At 36.9% G+C, this 21,085-nt stretch overlaps 3 protein-coding genes across 3 annotated transcripts; all 3 read left to right on the forward strand.

The window, feature by feature from the left end:
* Window positions 1-4,883: 4,883 nt before the first annotated feature.
* On the forward strand, window positions 4,884-7,422 carry rgs1 (regulator of G protein signaling 1). The gene is made up of 4 exons (XM_077558470.1): window positions 4,884-4,916; window positions 5,054-5,138; window positions 5,248-5,414; window positions 7,246-7,422. Exons 1-4 carry the CDS (start codon window positions 4,884-4,886, stop codon window positions 7,420-7,422), a joined length of 462 nt encoding a protein of 153 aa, XP_077414596.1.
* A 4,732-nt stretch (window positions 7,423-12,154) lies between these two features.
* On the forward strand, window positions 12,155-15,645 carry LOC144044893 (regulator of G-protein signaling 13-like). Its single transcript, XM_077559593.1, has 5 exons — window positions 12,155-12,371; window positions 12,774-12,863; window positions 12,928-12,989; window positions 13,067-13,233; window positions 13,320-15,645. Exons 1-5 carry the CDS (start codon window positions 12,184-12,186, stop codon window positions 13,485-13,487), a joined length of 675 nt encoding a protein of 224 aa, XP_077415719.1. The 5' UTR covers window positions 12,155-12,183; the 3' UTR covers window positions 13,488-15,645.
* A 3,453-nt stretch (window positions 15,646-19,098) lies between these two features.
* On the forward strand, window positions 19,099-20,539 carry LOC144044383 (regulator of G-protein signaling 21-like). The gene is made up of 5 exons (XM_077558756.1): window positions 19,099-19,148; window positions 19,231-19,299; window positions 19,375-19,442; window positions 19,544-19,710; window positions 20,327-20,539. The coding sequence occupies exons 1-5, from the start codon at window positions 19,099-19,101 to the stop codon at window positions 20,537-20,539; spliced, it is 567 nt and encodes a 188-aa protein (XP_077414882.1).
* Window positions 20,540-21,085: the final 546 nt, after the last annotated feature.

Consider the following 21,085-nt stretch of genomic DNA (forward strand, 5'->3'; position numbering starts at 1 on the left):
GTATAATGCTGCATTTAAAACTTGGGACAGCACAACCGAAAAACTTCCCTGAGAGAGGCCAGCACTAATTGTCAGGCAATAAGGCATGACTCCTTCTTGTGATTGACTCCAAATCAGCCCTTCAATTGTTTGTCTGTTGACCTTTATTCAACCAGGTTAAAAACTCATTGAGATTTACAATTTCTTGTGCAAAAGTGACCTGGCTACATCATTCAGAAGTTCCCAAAAGTGCAATTCTAAATAGATGGTATGTTGCGATTTTTTTTTTTTAGCTTCTGTCTGTGTTATGCTGGCAACACTTTGCGTGCAAGTTTGCACCTGCCCTCAGACTTGGTGCTTAGAGATGCAAACAGTCATTGTGTGTATTATTCAGGGGGGTCAAACTCATTTTTGTTGCGAGTCACTTTGTAGTTGCTGTTTCTGCCAGTAATGAGGGTAAAACCTAATAAATACTTGAGTTAATTGTCTCTTTGTATACTCAACAAATTGATTGAGCACTAGTTTTGAAATCAATTCAATCAATCAAGTCAAGGATAATAATTTTTGGGGGGCTTGTGATACATTCAGCTCTGCCCTGTTGAGGTTCAAAGTGATGTCACTGACTGTTGTCTTTGGGTGTTTCTTCACACCTCTCACAATGTTTCTGTCATCAACTGCTGATGATACCCTCATCGGCCGACTTGGATGTCTGTTGCTTAGTACACTAGTAGATTCTTTTTCAGGATATTCCAAATTGTTGTATTAGCTATGCCCAATGTTTGTGCAATGAGCTCTGATCGATTTTCCCTCTTCTCTCAGCTTCAACATGGTTTGCTTTTCTCAGATTGACGGCTCTCTGGTCTTCATGTTTGCTTATCAAATGTAGTTTTCACAGGTGAATCCCAAAGCCAAAACCAGACACCAGCTAATGTTTAAGCATTTAATCTAAAAAGAAACAGCTGAGCAACTACACACATCAGTCACATTTTCTAATACTTTTGCGCACTTGAAAAGTGGGTGGGTTAAAAGTTGTTTAACTCAATCTATCTATCTATCTATCTATCTATCTATCTATCTATCTATCTATCTATCTATCTATCTATCTATCTATCTATCTATCTATCTATCTATCTATCTATCTATCTATGTAGCTAGCTAGCTAGCTAGCTAGCTACCTGGCTACCTAGATAGCTATATGAGGCTAGCGAGCTAGCTACTGTAATGTCACCAATAATAGTGGCTGCGTTATGTGTGTTTACTACTGTGATGAGTTAAACATCGAGAACAAATATCATGAATATATGTGTTCATGACCAGAATTTTTTTTAATTTTATTTCCCTTGGAGTACTTTTGTGCCCTTGAGTATTATGCCTTGAGATCCATGACTTGAGCAATTTAGTGCTGCAGATACTGCCTCCTGCTACCACCAGTGGGAAAAAATGCAAAACTATTCAGGATTGCTTCAGAAAAGATGTGGAGAATGTAATGAGCCATGGCCACCACCTGCAAAACCATACCATAAGATTCTTACAGGGTTGTCTTTGTTCTAATTATCTCTCATTTCCTCCTGTTTTCTGTCCCATTTGCAAAACAGCATGTGCTTTGATTCACACCATTAATGCTCACAAACTGGACAGGTTGATATGTTTATTTTTTGGAGCAGTGCAGTTTACTACTACTTGTTCATCTTATGGCCCCCTTAATGGCTGCATCAGACAGAACATTTGTCCAAATACTTGATACCAAGATTGTCTTTTACGTTAACACTCAATCTTGGATGAAATATCACTTCAATTCAGTTCACTCGCTTTTGTATGCCAGCCCTTCGGCAAATTCACATTTTAGGAACCAATTGTTCACCATCTCTAAGCTGTCAGCTGCTTCGTGATCCAAATTTTCAGGAGGTCTTGCTGAATCACAGCCTGGGATATTGGGGTGTGAAACTTGGCCCAAACAAATACATTTGTACTGGAAAGATCTATTTCTGTATCTACAGTCCATGAAATTGTTGACATCATCCTATAGATCTTGTTATAGACCCCATGGCTTGTAGGCTACCTTTTCAAGGGCCTTAGATTTACAAAATGCCTCACAGACAAAGTTAATGTTGTCTTCAGAATACACAAACAAACAGGAATGAATACACCCTACCTAGAACAAAATTTTCAGTAATAATGGCCACAGCTCTGGGACTTCACGCCATCAATGAACATATGTCAGGATATTGCAGCAACTGCAAGCTTTAGGCAAAAAAACACTTCTGTAAGAAAAGCTCATTGGACTTGTAGAGGTTCGTGTGTATTATTATTAACAACCATATATGCTTCACATGCTTTGATTACTAATGGTGCAGTATGTGGTGCTCATTGGACAATATGGCATTTCATTCCTAGGTTTACCTTTCAGCACTCGACAGGCTAACATGGCTTGGTATGTTTGTGCAGGAACAGACCGACTTCAGGTTTGCTTTTTACTCATCCCTCCCTTTAAATAAGATGCAAGAAAAAGTCATCAGATGCCTGTCAAATGACTTGCTGTCAAGGGCTATGAAAATCCTGGTGGTCAACTTTGACCCCTAATGGAGTTAAAACACAAGGTTGACCAGCCGTGGAATAAAATCACATTTGACACTAGAACACAGCAAGCAATGAGAGAAAGATGGTAGAAATACTGCAGAGAACTAGACTGCCCTCATGTGTGGGATTAGGGAATTGTAAACTGAAATGAAATTATAATAGCAGTTCTTTGCATATGTATGAAAGCATAAATAATTATATTTAATCAAGCATTTAATTAATTGTTGTGTTGCTATTCTTTCTCACAGCTATGAATAGTTTTATTACGTTTATCCCCAAACTAGACACAATATTCATCACTATGGCCATCATGTTTGCAGGCTGTGCCTTTTTTGAAAATCAAATTCCTCCACCCTAGCAAGTGTACACCCATGCAAATAAGAGCAACCGTGGTATTTTCCATTACCTGTTCAGATTTACATTCAGGAAGGTGAGCGTGGTTGAAAAACGATGTGTTTGGTGATTGATTGTGATGCAAGAGGAACATAAGATAAGAGTGAGGAACATCATGATGATGTCACTAGAAATCAAGTCACGCTCAGTTGCGGTGAAAAGACATATGAGATATGCAGCATCTTGCTTGTTTTGATCTATTCTATATCAAAGAATATGAAATGATGACATAAATGCTCATATGGAGATGATGAAAAATTCCCGTGTGTGCTCCAACAGCAAAAGTAAACCAGTGTCAGAGCAAGGCATGAACATATAATGGCTAATGTTCAAACATGGAGTGTAGCTTTCCAAGTGCCAATGCATGGTTGATGCTGCCTTGGCTGTTTGACTTGTAATGTAAGTAGAAGTTTTTTTTTTTTTTTACTTTCTTTCTTTTTTAACTCGTTCACTGCCATTGACAGCTATAGATGTCAACAAATCACTTTAACCATTTCTATTAGTTTAACTTTTTTTTTAAAAGAGTATGAAAACCTAGAAAAAATGTTTATTCTACATTTAGAACAGATATACAATTTTTGATTAATTGTGAGTTAACTGTTGAAGTCATTCAATTAATTACAATTAAAAAAATTTATTGTGTGATGCGATGAGAAAAAAAGAAAAGATTATTAAAAATTAGGGGCGTCAGTTGATTAAAAATTTTAATTGTAATTAATCACATGACTTCACTAGTTAACTCACGATTAATTACAAATCTCACAAAAAAACAAAAGTGGGAAAAAATGTTAAACTACTGTAATAGAAATACCTATACATCTATAGCCGTCAATGGCACTGAATGAGTGAATTTCACATTGCATTGAGTCACACACATCTTAATCTAATTTTCCTTTTTACAGTTTTTTTTTTTTTAATTGTGTTAACTATGTACGTAGGCAATGATTTCATGGAATTTTGCTTGGGCGTCCTATTGGAGCACAAACAGACATGAGTCATGAGCTTATGGTAACATGCAAGCATCAGTTCATTAGCTACTGAATTGCAAGGCGGCCATTTTGTCACTTGCTGTTGAGCGAAAATGACATCACTGTTGCTCAGGTCTCAGGTAACAACCAATCATAGCGCAGCTTCAAAGAAAACAGGTGAGCTGTGATTGGCTGTTGCCTGAGCCCTGAGCAACTGGGATGTCATCTTCAGTCGACAGCAAGTGGCAAAATGGCCGCCAACTGAGATGGAGAAAAACGGCTGGAGTTTGCTGCATAACCCATATTCCACAAATGTAATATTAATCAGTGTCATGTTTAGACTAGTGCGGTCACATGTAACATATTATTGTCAAGAAATTCTTAAGGTTGACTTCTCCTTTAAAGCCCTTTTCACACTGCACTCGTTCAATGTGCGGTCAAATTTGGCAGGAGTGCGAGCAATACTCTTTCTTAAAGTATCAAATTCACAAGACATTTATTTTCACTATACAGGGACTAATGTATGTATTATAATGTGTAGATCACACTTTTTTTTAAAGTAATAACCTCGTTGGCAAATGTAATGTAATGTATATCCTTCATTAGTATCAAGTTCTTGCCATGAGGCACTTTCGAAAGAACCCATTGAGCACAAGTACACACAGGTCAAGAGTTGCGGTGATGCTAAATCACTGTCAAGCCTTCTTGTCTCTGAGGAGCGGCAGACAAGGAGGGATCACCCCCATCACAACACAACACTTTGCATACACATTTTCATACCTTCCATTCAAGTTGGGCAGGGGAATTTGGATTTATTCAGTCACCTGTCTCCCTCATTTCCAAACAATCACATCATTGGTCTGGCAGGGTCTTATCTCGATCTCCCTTGTTTTTTGGACTAAGATGGCGATAAAGTGAGTTTCTCTACATTTCATTCTAGGCCATTTACAATCATTCACAGCAGCCATGTGGAAAATGACAAGACGGATTTCACTGTCTGTAAGTGATATTTTTGCACAGCATATTCATTTTTAAAGAAGGTTGAAAATGAGTGTTTACAGGTTTATTTATAGTATAGCCATTGATAAGAATAATTGGCAGATAAGTGAGCTAGTGACTGATCTGCTCTTTTCAAGGGTAGATTATGTTGCTTTCCCAAGGACCCACTGGAGGACGTTTGCTCTTGGAGTGAGTCGGTGGACAATGTCCTCACTTGTAAAAGTGAGTGCCTCTATTGATTCTAGTGGATCAATCACAGAAGACGTTCTCACGCTCATTCAGGTTGTTTTGGATGCTCTTTTGCTTCACGCATGTCGCCTTTTCTTTCCAGACGGTCAATTAGCTTTCCGAGAGTTCTTGCAGTCGGAGCACAGTGAGGAGAACATCCTGTTTTGGCTTGCATGTGAGGAGTATAAAAAAATTAAGAATGTTCCCGAGATGATCTCTTCTGCCAACAGGATCTACGCTGAGTATGTACAAACTGAAGCACCACAACAGGTACATGACGACGATGTTGGCTAGTGACAGTCCAAAAAAAAAGTATATCGATTTTAGACTAGATTTTAGACTCACAAAAAACATGTCTCTCTCGTGGCGCAAGTGGTGTAATGTGAGTTAGGTGGATTTGATCGAGATGCAGGCATATTCAGTGCAGTGTGGTGGATGAATTTCATTCAAAAATGTAACAACAGCGTGGGACAATCCCGCTGAACCGTTACAGAAATGAATTCATTGAATGAATTATTATCATTATCATCTTTGAGATATTTTTAACAGCACCACCCCTGACTGCGCCGCATAACACATACACGATCAGAGGGGCAAGTTTGTCTCCAGTTGCCCACGTCACATGTGTGGCCAAATACATCTGATCTTGCAGTTTTCTTTATAAACGCACTTTGCGGACGGCAATCTCAACTCATTCACTGCATAGAAAATGCTATACATGGAATCAAAATCAGTTGTACGATAAAAACAAAAAATAACACACACAAAATTAATAAGTACCATAAGTATGTGAGTAAATAAGTAAATAAAATTAATAATAATAAATGAATAACACAAGAAGTATAATTTCATGCACAGACCTTAGAGAGTCAATTCAGCATTGTCAAGCACTATATGCGCCCCCACTGCCCTGATTTTCAAGTCAACCTTAAACATTTCTTGACAATAATGTTTTATGTGACCTCACTAGTCTAAACCTGGCATTCTAAATAAATTACATTTATGGAAAATGAGTTATGAAGCAAAATCCCACTCTTTTTATCCATTTTAGGGGGCGGCCATTTTGTCGCTTGCTGTCGACTGAAGATGACATCAATGTTGCTCAGGGCTCAGGCAATGACCAATCACAATTTTCCTTGAAGCTGCACTATGATTGGTTGTTACCTGAGACCTGAGCAACATTGATGTTATCTTCAGTTGACAGAAAGTGCCCCCCAAATGGTTAAAAAAACGGCTGGAGTTGGCTGCTTAACAAATATTCCACTAACGTAATATTAACCAGAATACCTTATTTAGACTAGTGGGGCCGCATAGAACATATTATTGTCAAAATAATTTTGGGGGAGTTGATTTCCCCTTTAACTCATTCACTGCCATTGACGGCTATAGACGTCCAAAATTCATTTGAACTATTTCCATTAGTTTAACTTGTTTTTCCACTTTTGCTAAAAATTATTGTAAATTTAGAACAGATATAAAATTTGTGATTAATCGTTAGTTAACAAGTGAAGTCATGTGATTAATTACAATTTTAAAAAATGTAATCGCCTGACGGGCCTAATTTAAAAAATTAAAAAATAAGGGGCATTTAATCGTAATTAATCGCATGATAATTTTATATCTGTGATAAATGTACAATAAAAAAAATCTAGGTTTTCATAAAAAAAAATTAAACTAAACTAATAGAAATAGTTCACATGAATTTTTGACGTCTATAGTCGTCAATGGCACTGAATGAGTTAATGAGAATAAATGGTTGGCTGCATTCCATCCCCAAAAGACACAAAAGCACCCTTACACCCAATTCAACCGGTGCAAAGTCTATGGAAATACATACCAAAGGAAAGAAAACTCCACCCCAAACACACACTTTTAGGAGGAGAATTGTGATGATGATTTGAAGGGCTCATGACTGACAGGGGCCCCAGAAATGTTCAATTTGAAGGTTGAAGGTTTTAATTTGAAGATACAGCCCACCATGCTGCACCATGACTGTTAGGTCTAAATGCAGGATCGTGCGAGATGTCTTACAATTACCAGGCAAGTTGAAAGAACTGTTGCTTTACGTTGCCTTGGTCCATCCAATATGATTTGATTTCAGATCAACATAGATTGTGGTACCAGGGAAAAAATAACAAAGAGTATCTCCCAGCCGACATCGACTTCGTTCGACTCGGCGCAGAAGCTCATCTACTCTCTGATGGCCCGAGATTGCTACCCACGCTTTCTCAAGTCTGACGTCTATCAAGGACTCCTGAGGAAAAGTGACTTGAGGTGACTGTTTTAAAGCCGGCAAACATGCAAAATAAATCACTCCCACCTTTTTCTTCTGTAGTAGCACTGAGTGCGATTTCACTGTGGATATCTGGATTCTGCCCTGCAACGCAGTTCAAGTGTAGCAAATGTTGACATTCTCAACATGTGTGATTCAATAGACGCTCGCAACATGAGACCATTTTCAACTTGTATTATACATTATCTTTTATTTATTAAGTAAATAAAATAAAAATTATTTGAAGAGATTGTGAGCTGAGATTTATTTATTTTTCTGCCCACTCCGCTATCATGAGAACACCACTGAAGTATTATCAACATAGTATAATTTAATTCAAATAAAAAAAAGTGGCGGCTTGGTTGTGTGTGGGGGGGGGGGGGGGGGGGGGAGACAGGTGCCTGGGTGGGGGGGTGTCTGGGGGTTTAAGAGCCTGGGGGCGGCTGGGGCTGGGTTGTGGTAGGCGGTGGCTAGGGGTTGGTTTTGCGGGGGGTTCCTCCCTAATTGTTGGAATTTAGATGTTTCTGGGGTTGGTGAAAGACTCTGGTTAGTAATCCGGCGGGTAGTAGGTGATGTCTGGTCGGTGCTGGATTTCACTTTCCTTTCTTTTCTTTGATCCTTCCTCGGGTCTCCTGACAACCTCACGACTCTAGCTGGATTCTGAAGTATTCGGTTTAGGTGAACGGTATGGGATTTTAATTAATGAGTGAATTAATGAGTACACTCTCACATGCACGCACACATGCACACACACACACACACCCGCACATGCACATACTCACGCACATACAAAATAAAAATTTAAAAAAAAAAAAAGAGAGAGCAATGATGATGGCATGTTGAATCGGTAAAATTACCGAATGAACAATACTGAGCTCTAAAAAAGAAAAAAAAAAGAATTAGGTAAACTATTTTTATATATTACAATTTTACACCACTACTAACTGCAAACACAATAACGATGAAAATGAATACCTGACAGTCATTGAAAGCTGACCATTATTGTTGAAAAGCCACAACCTTTGTCTGGTTTCCTATTTGAACCATATTATATTTGTTTGCTGCATTGCATGAATAAGGACTGAGGTCTGCAAGTGAGCGCAACGTGGCAATCGAGCCATTTTTTATGTTACATAACAAGGAAGAATTTTACCTTCTCCCAGATCTACTATGTATTAAGTTTTAAAACATCTCAAAGGGAACCTTTCTTTTACAGCCAGTTTTGGTTGGTTTCTTGTTTTTGACGCTTCCAATAACAAATGATGGACACATTTACTGTTTTTATGTTATAGTTCTCATTGCCAATGCAAATGAAAACAATATTGAATTTAAGCTACTCTACTGCTCAAACCCTCAGGATGAAGAAGCATGACAATTTTTTTTAGTGAGCAAACACAACAAAGAAGTACAACCTCAAAGAAATATAATGCCCAAAAGATTATGTTCTTTTTGCAGCTTAATGTGTTTTGTCTGAGACTAGAAGATGGCACCACATCATTGTTTATTTCTTTGTAGGATTGCTACACATATTCTGCTACTATCTTGCAATTATCCAGGATTTGCTCACAGTGTGATAGACACTTCCCAGACATATGCAGACATTTAGCGGATGATCTTGTCACTACTTCCTCTAGCAATGAATTCTCTTTTGAAGTCTACCACTAAAACATTTTTTTTTTAAACGAAAAACGTGATCCACACTAATGAAAACAGGACAGGACAGAGTGAAATAAAATTCACTGATGCGAAGGAAGTGAGTGACACGCAAAAAATGATATGGCTGAGTGACAGTGAAATTGAATGGAGGAAGTGGAATTAAAAAGTCTTACATAAGTTTGTATCACAGCAACCGATCAACTTGTGCATTCCACCTCATACTAACGTCAAACACTGACCACAACTGTCACAAATGGACAACAAGGTATTGATGGAGTAGATGTTTTTTTATATATATATATAATAGTAAAGTCATCAAATACTGCTGGGGGGAAAAAATCTCTCTTTAGTATGTCATTCTTGCATTTAAAACCATTACTTTTCTTTTTTGTTCCAAAAAGCAGATTTTGAAGTGGAACATTTCTTATTTCCTGAAAGGGAAGTCAAATCACTAATTTCCTTCACAATAATATATTAAATGTGTCTTATTGTCTTAATGTGTCAGTATTCTGATTAATAATGTGCTGTGGAATATGAATTAAGCTGATTTTTTTTTTTTTAATCCACCTCCATTTTAGGGGGTGTCCATTTTGCCTTGTACTACCACTTGCTGTCAACTAACAATGACATCACAATGCCTATGGGCTCAGCTTGCAAACATCACATGACCAAACCCACAACACAGGTGTGCCCTAACTCATGTTCCACAAACGCATTATTAATCAGAGCACCATGTTTAGACTAGTGAGGCTGCAGAGAACATATCACTGATATATATTTTTTTTACTTCCCCTTTAAAGGGTTGCATTTAGTTATTCGAAGGCCCAAGGAAAACCCTGTCATGAGGACCTCCACCTTCGTGTACTGCAACCATTTTGAATGTTAATTTTTTTATATTCATCCAACCATCCATTTTCCAAACTGTCAAAAAGTGTGAATTGGAGAAAATTAACCAATTTCTTGAGCTACATGGAGACGCCAAAATTTACTCAAGGAAAAATACTTCAGAAAAATATGACTCAAGTAAAAATAAAGAGTAGTCATACCAATAATTGCATGAGCAAGACTTAATAAATTTGCAGTGGGGAAAAAAACTACTAGTAACTGGTGAGTCATAAATCAGCATGAACATCAAATAGAAAAGAAATATAAAATAGGAATATGCTACTTCAGGCATTGGCCCAACAATTTTACTTAACATATAAAATACATATTTAAAAAAAAAAATTCTACATTTGCATATATTAAAGCAAATGTAGCCCCAAAAAATATTTTAAATGAACATTTGTGTAACAGGCTGACCAAGATGAGATGGTATGACAAGTTTATTTTTTATTTTTATTTTTTCCCCATTGTCAGTAAACATGCGAGGACAATGGTGTTCTGCCTCTTGTGTAGTAAACAAGTTCCAATATTATTTTTCTGGCCTTGAGTTGAATAGAGTAAGTACTGTAAACACGCTGAACACTAATATTTCAATATTATGTTTTCCTTTATTTGAGCTTTTAAAAATAGACAATTATTTATATATTATTTACATGGTTGGCTCACAAACATTGTTGTGCCTTTGGAAAGGCTGCTTGGCTGAAAAGAACATCAACATCTAGAAAAGCACTTAAACCCCTGACCTCCACCAAGGCCAAACAATCTTAAACACGAGGTTCAGGGTTGTCATGATTTGGGTCAGCTGGTGGGCTCCGCCCACCATACACACCTGCTGCCCATCATGCCATCTTGCCATCAGACCTCAATAAAAGCCTGATGGACACAGCAAGGAGTGTCGGGTGATTACTCCGAGACGCCGCTCTCTTGACCCGACTGTACTCGTCCTACAAGTGTTTCTCCTGCTGCCCATGACTGACCTTTTTGCCGCCACTGTGCGTGCTTTTGAGTTTGTTTGTGCTCCGCCTGTGCGCGTGAGTTTGTGTTTGTTTTCGTCCGCCTGTGTGCGTGATTTTGAGTTTGTTTGCTATCCGCCTGTGCGCGTGAGTTTGTGTTTACTTTTGTCCGCCTGTGTGCGTGATTTTGTGTTTGCGTTTATCGCTACATTAAATCAAAGTTATCCGCGTTCCTGCCGTGGCTCGCCTTCCTCACTGCATCTGGGTCCTCCCTTCTCAAGCCGTGACAAGGGTTATCATTTTCTACTCCATCCTTGTAGGTTTATCTCCATCTGCTGGATCTGGTTTGTCACTGAGCACGTGGTCCCTATTCAAGTGGACAGTAAATGGTATTATACAAACATTTATTCGGAATGTCACTGATGGGGTTCTTGCTTGTTTTAAATCAAGTGTTACATGTTAGCAAAGTTGAGGATCCTAAAACACTCTAAAAAGGAAATTGTTGAACTAATTTAAGATTACAAATTGAATTGTTGACTCATTAAAAAAAAAAAAATCTTTAATTGGTAACACACGATTGAATTAAATTAATTAAATAATTAAAATTTAAAAAAGCTTTAATTGGTAACACACGATTGAATTAAATTAATTAAAATTAATTAAAATTAAATTAATCCAAATTGAATACAGTATATTACATTTAATTAAAAGTTCATTCAATTTAATATATTCACGTGAATTAAGTTAATCCAAAGGTATTCCAAAGTGAATATATTAAGTAATTAAATCATTATTAATTAAACTTAATATGTTCACTTTCGATTAACTTAATTCAATAGTGTGTTACCAATTGAAGCTTTTTTTTTGGGGTTCAACAATTCAATTTGTAATCTTAAATTGGTGCAACAATTCTCTTTTTAGAGTGTACCACCATACAGTACTTGCAAATGTTTCTGTCATGCTTGTGAGGAGAATTTTATGCTGTAAATTCTGTCTCAAATTTCATCTTCTAAAAGATGACATGAAAATATGTTCTTTGTTGTGACAAGAGTGTGGCAAACATTTGCCTATCTGCTTTCTACTGCCGCATTTGCATCTCCAGACATGAAATCAAACAATGAGGCGTGTTGGTGTAGGTTTCAGTACGTACAGTCGCAGCTGCATTTGCGTAATTCTCAACTTCCTCTTTTTCCTGTGGTTTGCCCAGAACGACGCTGTGACGCTCATACCTCGCTTCTGCTCTTAGTATAAAAGTCGATATGGTGGTAGATGAATGATACCCCGATCAAGACCGACACTTTGTGTTTTTTATTCGAAGTGGCTCGACACAGGATCATACATGCGTGCACCAAACCAAAGTTCTTCATCCGTGCCATGCAACATGTCCAGTCTGGTCAATTCACTAGCAAGAGAGAGATTATACAGCATGGAGTCCGACAAAAAGAAACAGGCAACAGTGAGGTGAGTTTCCACAACAGTCCTACACTAAAAAGAGAATTGTTGAGATTACAAATTGAATAAGTGACCAACTTTTTTTTTTTAAATCGCTTCAAGTGGGTAACACACGATTGAATTAAGTTAGTCCAAAGTAAATATATTACGTTTATGAGTTTATTAAACTCAATACTTTGGATTGAAGGTGAATATATTAAGTTTAATGAATTCATAATTATTTAAACTTATATATTGAATTTGAACTAACCTAATTCAATGGCATGTTCCCACTTGAAGCGATTTTTTTTTTAAGTTGGTCAACAATTTAATTTGTAATCGTAAATTGGTTCAACAATTCTCTTTTTAGAGTGTATTTGATATTTTAGCATGAGAAATAAACGTTAAAGGGGTTGGTATTTATGTGGACAGAAAAGAAAGTCTAAAATCTCGGCTGCAGTGCAGATCATCGTCACAGATCATCAGTCAAGGATCAAGCACGAGAGGCACGGTCAACAAAAAGTGAGTAAAAGTTAGCTGAAAACTAAATTACAGAACATGTTGTAACTTCTTTACCATTTTGAAGGCTTTGTTTTGAAGAACTGTCCCAGTGGTCACACTCCCTTGAGAAACTTATGTCATCGAAATGTAAGTTCATCTTTTCGTTCCACTGTGTCGCAGCACTATTGCGCCATCCTTTAATGCTGACATTTCTGTTTGAATAGATGGAATCCAAGTATTCCAGGCCTTCCTAAAGTCCGAGTTCAGCGATGAAAACGTGGAATTTTGGTTAGTATGCGAGGAATACAAGAAGATCAGGTCCTCCTTTAGGATGACATGCAAGGCAGAAAAAATCTTCAAACATTACATCCAGGCCGAGGCCCCGAGAGAGGTGCGCGCACTTTCACCGCCCACACTGGCTGTTAATGGATGTGGAAGATGGCAGAACATGCTGTAAAACTGTTGTGTGTCCTCCAGATTAACATTGATCACAAGACCAGAGAGCTGATCAGGCGGAACATGAAGACAGGCGGCACGGGGTGCTTTGATGAGGCCCAGGGGATCGTCTTCAGGCTTATGGAGAGAGATTCTTACCCCCGCTTCCTCAGGTCTGACATCTATAGGGCTTTTCTGGACTCGATCTGAATCAGAAAGGATGGAAATTTACTTTTAACATCACGGATATGTTGGGGGTATTAAGCGAAATGCTTGTCTACCTGTTTGGAAGTGAGCATCCCACGGGGGGGCCAGACAGTGACTGTTTTTGCGCCAAACCCAAATGTGATGCTTTTCGGCTGAAGTTGCTGTTCTGCTGATGTACTTAACTCATTCACTGCCATTGACGGCTATTGACGTCAAAAATTCATTTGAATAATTTTTATTAGTTTTTTTCCACTTTTGTTAACAAGAGTATGAAAACCTAAAAAAAAAAATATATTGTTTATTTAGAACAGATATAAAATTCATGATTAATCGTGAGTTAACTATTGAAGTCATGTGATTAATTACAATTCAAAATTAGCAGGCAATTAAAATCATAATTAATTGCATGACTTCATGAATTAACTCACAATTAATCAAAAATGTTATATCTGTTCTAAATATACAATAAAAAAATGTTTTCATACTCTTGTTAACAAAAGTGGGGAAAAAAATGTACACTAATAGAAATAGTTCAAATGAATTTTTGACGTCTATAACCGTCAATGGCAGTGAATGAGTTAACAATGCTGTTTTTGCACAATACAGTACATCCACCCGTCACAACATAGGTACAATGAGATGTATCCAAAATGTTGCCTTTCGACGCCTTCTTAAAATAATTGCCTTTGTTGTTTTTTCAAATTTTTCATGAAACACAAAAAAAATGAAATCACTCTAAAAACAACTCAACTATGGGTCAAAAATATACCGATCCTCTACTTGAGTCGATTTGACCCAACTTTGAGTCAAGAAATGGGTCTTTCAGCATCAAACAATTCATAAATAAATATTGGTCAGATCCTTTACTTGGGTCAAAAAATTGGGTCATTTTGCATAAAACAACACAGAAAGTTGGGTCAAATTGACACATAAAGGGGATCATTCCATTTGTGATCCATAATTGGGTTATTTTTGACCCAACTGTTTTTAGAGAGTGCAGTACTGTACAAAAGTTTTAGGTCATGATGAGCTTTGTTTTTATTTGGAAGCTTTTTCATGACATTCATTTTAACATATAAGCTAGTAAGTTTTTTTGTTTTTCTATGCATGATTAAATCAGCCAATTGTGGCCTGTTAAACAAAATGGCTGATTTGTTTTTACCATTTTGTACTCTGAGCATTTACAGACGAGTGACTGGTCTCAACATTTATTACACATAAATATTGCATCCTTAAGTTTATACCATATGATGACATTTTTTGATAAGGTCATTCTATGGCCCTCTCACTCAAAACAAAGCAAATTCTAATTTTTACAAGTGATGCTTGGGTGAACAATGCAAAATGTGCTAAGAATTGACTTGGGTGTCATTATTTTACACACAACCTAAAGTCACGGTTTGTTTAATAAAAAAAAAAAAAAAAAGTCATAGTGCAACATAAATGTATGCATTATGTTGTTTAAATAATTGACTGATGAATCTGTAATTGTTTATTTTCTACCAAAAATCGACATCAGTCTCAAAAATCCATATCGGACGGGCCTTAATTCTGTTGATACTGTATGCTAAAGTACTGACATTTTGTTGCACTGACTGTGATCATTGAACGACAATAAAGCAAGTCTAAGTAGGACGGATACATTTCACATGAATAAGCAAGAACAATAAAATCAATTTAAACTTTGTTGAGGGGCGGTGCATGAGGCCAGCTTTACATTTATCCACGTTTCATGTTTTGTTTTTTCCCATTTGAATCACTTTGACATGAATGCAACCCATCCACCTCATATTGGCCTCTCCCGTTCATAAATTATTATTATTATTATTATTATTACCCCACTTTTAATAAAATTTAGCCCTGGTGGAGCTCTAATATAGGTCATGGTTTTTTGAGTAAATCAAAATTGTGGACAAGAATTTTGCATCATTGTATTACAGTATAAGAACTGCACTGTACCACATTGAAAAATATTCACAATACTTTGTTTAACTTATTTGGATGGTGACCTAATTTGTCCGTTTATATCAAAACTGAACATTGTTATCTTTGTAAGGTTGGACTACATAAATGACTGGCGTGTTTGAGATCTGTAACTACATCTTGTCTTCAGTCATTCATATTGTGTGATGCTTTCCAATAAACAAAATACTGGATGGAATACTGGATTTTCCACATGTGCGAAACCTCAAGGACAAAGAAGTCTCTGTTGAATCCATAAATACACGTGAGAGTATCAATAAACTGCGCGTGAACAACTGTTTAAACCATGTGTGAAATATTATGAATATGCGGGACTTATTGAGCATTTTTCACCATGTCATTCAACCTTCATGGTGTTAAAAAAAAAGTTTCAAAAGCTTCCAACTAGCTGCAGGCTTCTTCCTAATTTCATTTTAACTTTTTTTTTTAATTGCAGCTAATCTAGCAGACCTCCTGACCCATGAACTGAAGTCATTATGGCAGAAAAGGAACAACATGCATTTGTATCATTAAAAATGTGAAAACAAAAGCTAACTCTGTGACACATAGGAGGAGGAACCGCGAAAGCCCACATCCGCATTTCATATCACTCGTCATCCTTGTGACTGCACACACCCTTTCGCACGCACAGTGATGATTAACACATAAGATATCACTGTTGATGGAGAAGAAACTGGGGCACCCTAATGAAGTGAAAATCGACTAATAATCCTTTAAAGACAAATTTGAGGACATGAATCAGACAAAGATCTTCTTGAATGAATGTGAACATTTTTCCTGATGCTTGTTGCCATCTCGTGTCTTGAAAAATGTGTCAAAAAGTGTCAGTCACGCAACACATTTTGGCCACATAGGGTGTTATGAATGAGGTCATGAGGGGATTGTGTGGTGTTGTTTGACCACTTTGGGCCCTGATGTTGTGCCCAATGCAAGTCTTGCGCAAAGCACAGTCTAACTGTGCACATGGGTGATTTCTTTCTTTTTTGTTTTTCTTTATGCTAATATATGTTCTTTGCACCCCCACTAGTCCAAACACAGTATTCTGGTTAATTTTGCGTTTGTGAGCAGAAAAATCCACCCATTTTTATCCATCTTAGGGGGTGGGAGGCCTTTTTTTTGTTTGTTAATGCTTTAATTAACACAATTCAACACAACTTTACATTCTAGAACATACAAACATGTCTTGCAAAGATACCTGACAACATTTGTGTTTATTTTAAAGATGATACAATACAAGAAAAAATAATAATGATAAAATAGACATTTCACTAGAAAAAAGGTCAACAATCTTTGGATATTAGACAAATGAAGCATCATAGGAGAAAAACATCCAAGAGATTTGACAATTTACTGCTTTTCTTATTGTTGTTTAATTTTATACCTGTGAAAATGGATTTCAATTCCAGAAGGAAGAACACACATCTGCGATAGGACTTTTTTGTTTGTGGATTAAAAACTTAAAAATAAATAAAAAACAACAAAATTAAATACATATTGAAAATGACTGTCTTCTGTGTTACTATAGTAGCAAATTACATCTTTTAAATTAAGATCGTAAGGGATTTTAGAGGTTTTAAAGAAGAAAGCCACAAAATCACGGCAAAATTGTTTTGTGAACACATAGTCATAAAATAAATGAGATACTGTTTCAACTTCATTTTCACAAAAAGCACAAAGGTTGCAAATTTGGATATCAAATAATTAGTAGGATATATGTTATGCAAAAATTAAGATGTACTACTTTGGCTTTATTAGTAATACAATATTTATAAGGTAAAAGCCACACCTTTTTCCAATTTATATCTATGTGGGTGGCCATTTTGCCACTTGCTGTTGGCTGAAAATGACATCACAGTTACTCAGGCAACCAATCATGGCTCAGCTTGCGAATGTCACATGACTAAACTCGGAAAACAGGTAAGCCGTGATTGGTCGTTAAGTGAACCCTGAGCAACTGTGATGTCATTTTCAGCCAACAAAATGTTGCATTTTATCCATTTCAGTGGGCAGCCATTTTGCCACTTGTGAATGAAAATGACATTTACATTTGCTCAGGGCCCAGGTAACGACCAATCAGGGCTCATCTATTTTCTGAGTTTGGTCATGTGACATTCGCAAAGTGAGCCATAAATGGTTGTTACCCGAGTACTGCAACTGTGATGTCATTTTCAGCCGGCAGCAAGTGGCAAAATGGCCGCCAACTGGCATGGATAAAAACAGGTGGATTTTGCTGCTCAACTCATTCACTGCCGTTAACGGCTATAGACGTCAAAAATTCATTTGAACTATTTCTATAAGTTTAACATTTTTTCCACTTTTGTTAACAGGAGTATGATCATTTATTGAAAAATTGAAGAAAAGATTATTAAAAATTACGGGCGTCGGGTGATAAAAAATGTTTAATTGTAATTAATCGCATGACTTCACTAGGTAACTCACGATTAATAACAAATTTTATATCTGTTCTAAATGTGCAATAAAATATTCTAGGTTTTCATACCTTTGTTAACAAAAGTGGGAAAAAATATTAAACTAATAGAAATTTTTTTAATGAATTTTTGACGTCTATAGACGTCAATGGCAGTTAATTAACTAAAGACATAGTCAAGTCAAAAATGTTCTTTACAGTAATATGTTGTACACCCCCCACCCCCACTTGTCTAAACCCGAAATTATGATTAATTTTGCGTTCGTTGAATATGAATTAGGCAGCAAAATCCATCCATTTTTATCCACCTCGGGGCAGCCATTTTGCCACTAGCTGTCAACTGAAAATGACATCACAGTTACTCAGGTAACAACCAATCATGGCTCACCTTGCGAATGTCACATGACCTAGCTCAGAAAACAGATGAGCCGTGATTGGTCGTTACGTAAGCCCAGCGCCCACTGAAATGGATAAAAACAGGTGGATTTTGCTGCTTGATTCATATTCTATGAACTCAACATTAATCTTAATGTCGTGGTTAGTCTACTGGCGGCACATAGAACATATTATTGTAAAGAAATTTTTTGACTTGGCTTTGGGGCTGCGGTCAAAAATTTAATTGTGCAAACCATTCAATCATAAAAGAAAATAAAATTGCTTCTTTTTTTTAAAGATATGTGCATTTAAAAAAAATGGATACTTGAAGTTTCTCTATTGATTATGAATAGCACAAAGAAAACACTCTTGGTGAATAGGCAATAAAATCTTGACCTCTTGAAACTCATGACCACTTGACTGCTGACTAAAAATAGCATTTTAATGGCAAGCTAAATGACGCAGAAGCTTTTTTAATGCATTAAGTGGGTTAGGATTAGGAACAATGTGATGATATGAGGTCCGATAGTAGATCTAGAGTTAATCAACAAGGAAGCATAACTTTTTTTGGACACACTTGCAAACAGAGGGGGGAAAAAAAAGTAAATGGCCTGTGGCTGAGGGAGAAGCGTGATGTTGTCTTGACGTCACAGTCATAGTCCATCCTGGCTCTGCATACCTTCTATGAAGTCACAGACAGGATCTAGCCATGAAGCGGTGATGATATACTGTAAGTTTGTTTTCTGACAAAAATGCTGTTTATTATTTCATATACTAACATGCTACAATCTGCAAATTAGAATAAAGAGGTCAATTTCAAACGTGACAATGGATGGGCTTACTCAAACATCTCGAGACATTCAAAACCCAAAAAGAATGTAAGTACAGAATTGCATGATTATTATTTTTTTAATACAGAAAGAGGCTTCATGATTAAGTTTGGTCATTTGTTTCCTGTAGACACAAAGCATGGAAAAACAAAATACATGTCTTCATTCAGAATCCTTCACCATGGGCTAAAATCAACGGGTATTTATCTTTTATTCATCATCTATGTTATACAGAATGCAGAAATGGAAGAAAATATTATTTTTTTCTGTACAGTCAGATTGTAAGTGAAACAAGGTCAGTGCCAGTGGAAACTTCTCTTGAGGTACTTCTCTACCAAAAAGGTATTTTCGCAATCGACTTCTATGCAATAACTAAAAAGCTATATTAGGATTTTTATCTTCACAACAACCTTTTGTTCTTCTTTCAATAAAAAAAAAAAAAGTTGGACAGTCAGCTTTTCGGGACTTCCTCAAGTCTGAATTCTGTGAGGAAAACTTGGACTTTTGGCTTGCCTGTCAAGAGTTTAAAACCTTGGACAAACTGGATGAGCGTAAACGAAGAGCATCACGCATTTATAAAGAATTCATTGACGCTGATTCTCCTTCACAGGTAAAATTCTACAACAAGATATTTATTAACTCATTCACTGCCATTGATTGCTATAGACGTTCAAATTCATTTGAACTATTTCTATTAGTTTAACATTTTTTCCACTTTTGTTAACAAGAGCATGAAATCCTAAAATTATTTTTATTGTACGTTTAGAACAGATATAAAACGTGTGATTAATAGTGAGTTAACTAGTGAAGTCATGTGATTAATTATGATTAAAAAAATCGCCTGACGTCCCTAATTTTTAATAATCTTTTTTTTTTTTTTAATCTTGTCAGGCGATTAAATTTTTTGATGGTAATTAACTGCATGACTTCAATAGTTAACTCACGATTAATCACAAATTTTCTTTCTGTTGTAAATGTACAATAAAAACAAAATATTTTTTTTATAGGTTTTCATACTCTGGTTAACAACAAAAGTGGAACAAAATGTTAAACTAATAGAAATAGTTCAAATTAATTTTTGACATCTATAGCCGTCAATGGCAGTGAATGAGTTAATGACAGTAGAAAAAACACATGTGCTTAGTAAAATGTTGTTTGCAGAATGTTGGACAAACTTCCTGCACGGCATTTGCGTAACTTATGTATTGCTTGCAATGTCTTAACAGGTAAACTTGGATTTTTACACTAAAGATGCCATCAGACGAAATCTCCAACAGCCTGCTGCAACCTGCTTTGTTGCGGCGCAAAAGAAAATCTACAGTTTGATGGAAAACGGATCCTTCCCTCGCTTCGTTCAGTCTGAACACTGTAAAGATCTCTTTAAGTGCACTTCCAAGCGACGGGGCAACAGAGAGCCTTTGAGGATGGAGAGCTCTTGAAGCATCGAATTCATGCTAATCTGCCTGATACAAAAGCATAATCAGACACATAATCAGGACTGGCGCTTGGCGTGTTTTTATCGCAGCTCCATGCAATTGACATATCATATTGCTTAGATAAGTTGATACTATAGGGACATAATTAACACTGCACGCTATCCATTTTTCTTTGTTGCCGCCCAGACTCGGACATTGTCTGGGGTACACAAACGGACGGACAGCAACAACCAGAAGTGAATAAGAAATGGTCCTCACTAATCTACGTCCCAAAGTGAGGATCCACTCGTTTTCTTGGGTTCGGAGGGGCTGGTGCTTAGCCAGAGCCAAAGGGGAAGCCGGGTTGGCACGTGCCCCTGCTCAAATGTGATTGGACCCAGCAGGCGCCAAATGATTGTCATATCAGATGCCTACTAATTGTTATGCCCCTCCCGCACAGTAGCTGGCGCTATTTACCACAAAATTATGTAATCCACCTCACTAATAGTGTATTTCCACTGGAGCCCAGCACAGCACCGTGCGAAGCCAGCACGATGTTGGCGAGCGTTT

Source organism: Vanacampus margaritifer, chromosome 2 (assembly GCF_051991255.1).
Source record: "Vanacampus margaritifer isolate UIUO_Vmar chromosome 2, RoL_Vmar_1.0, whole genome shotgun sequence".
Classification (NCBI taxonomy): Eukaryota; Metazoa; Chordata; class Actinopteri; order Syngnathiformes; family Syngnathidae; genus Vanacampus; species Vanacampus margaritifer.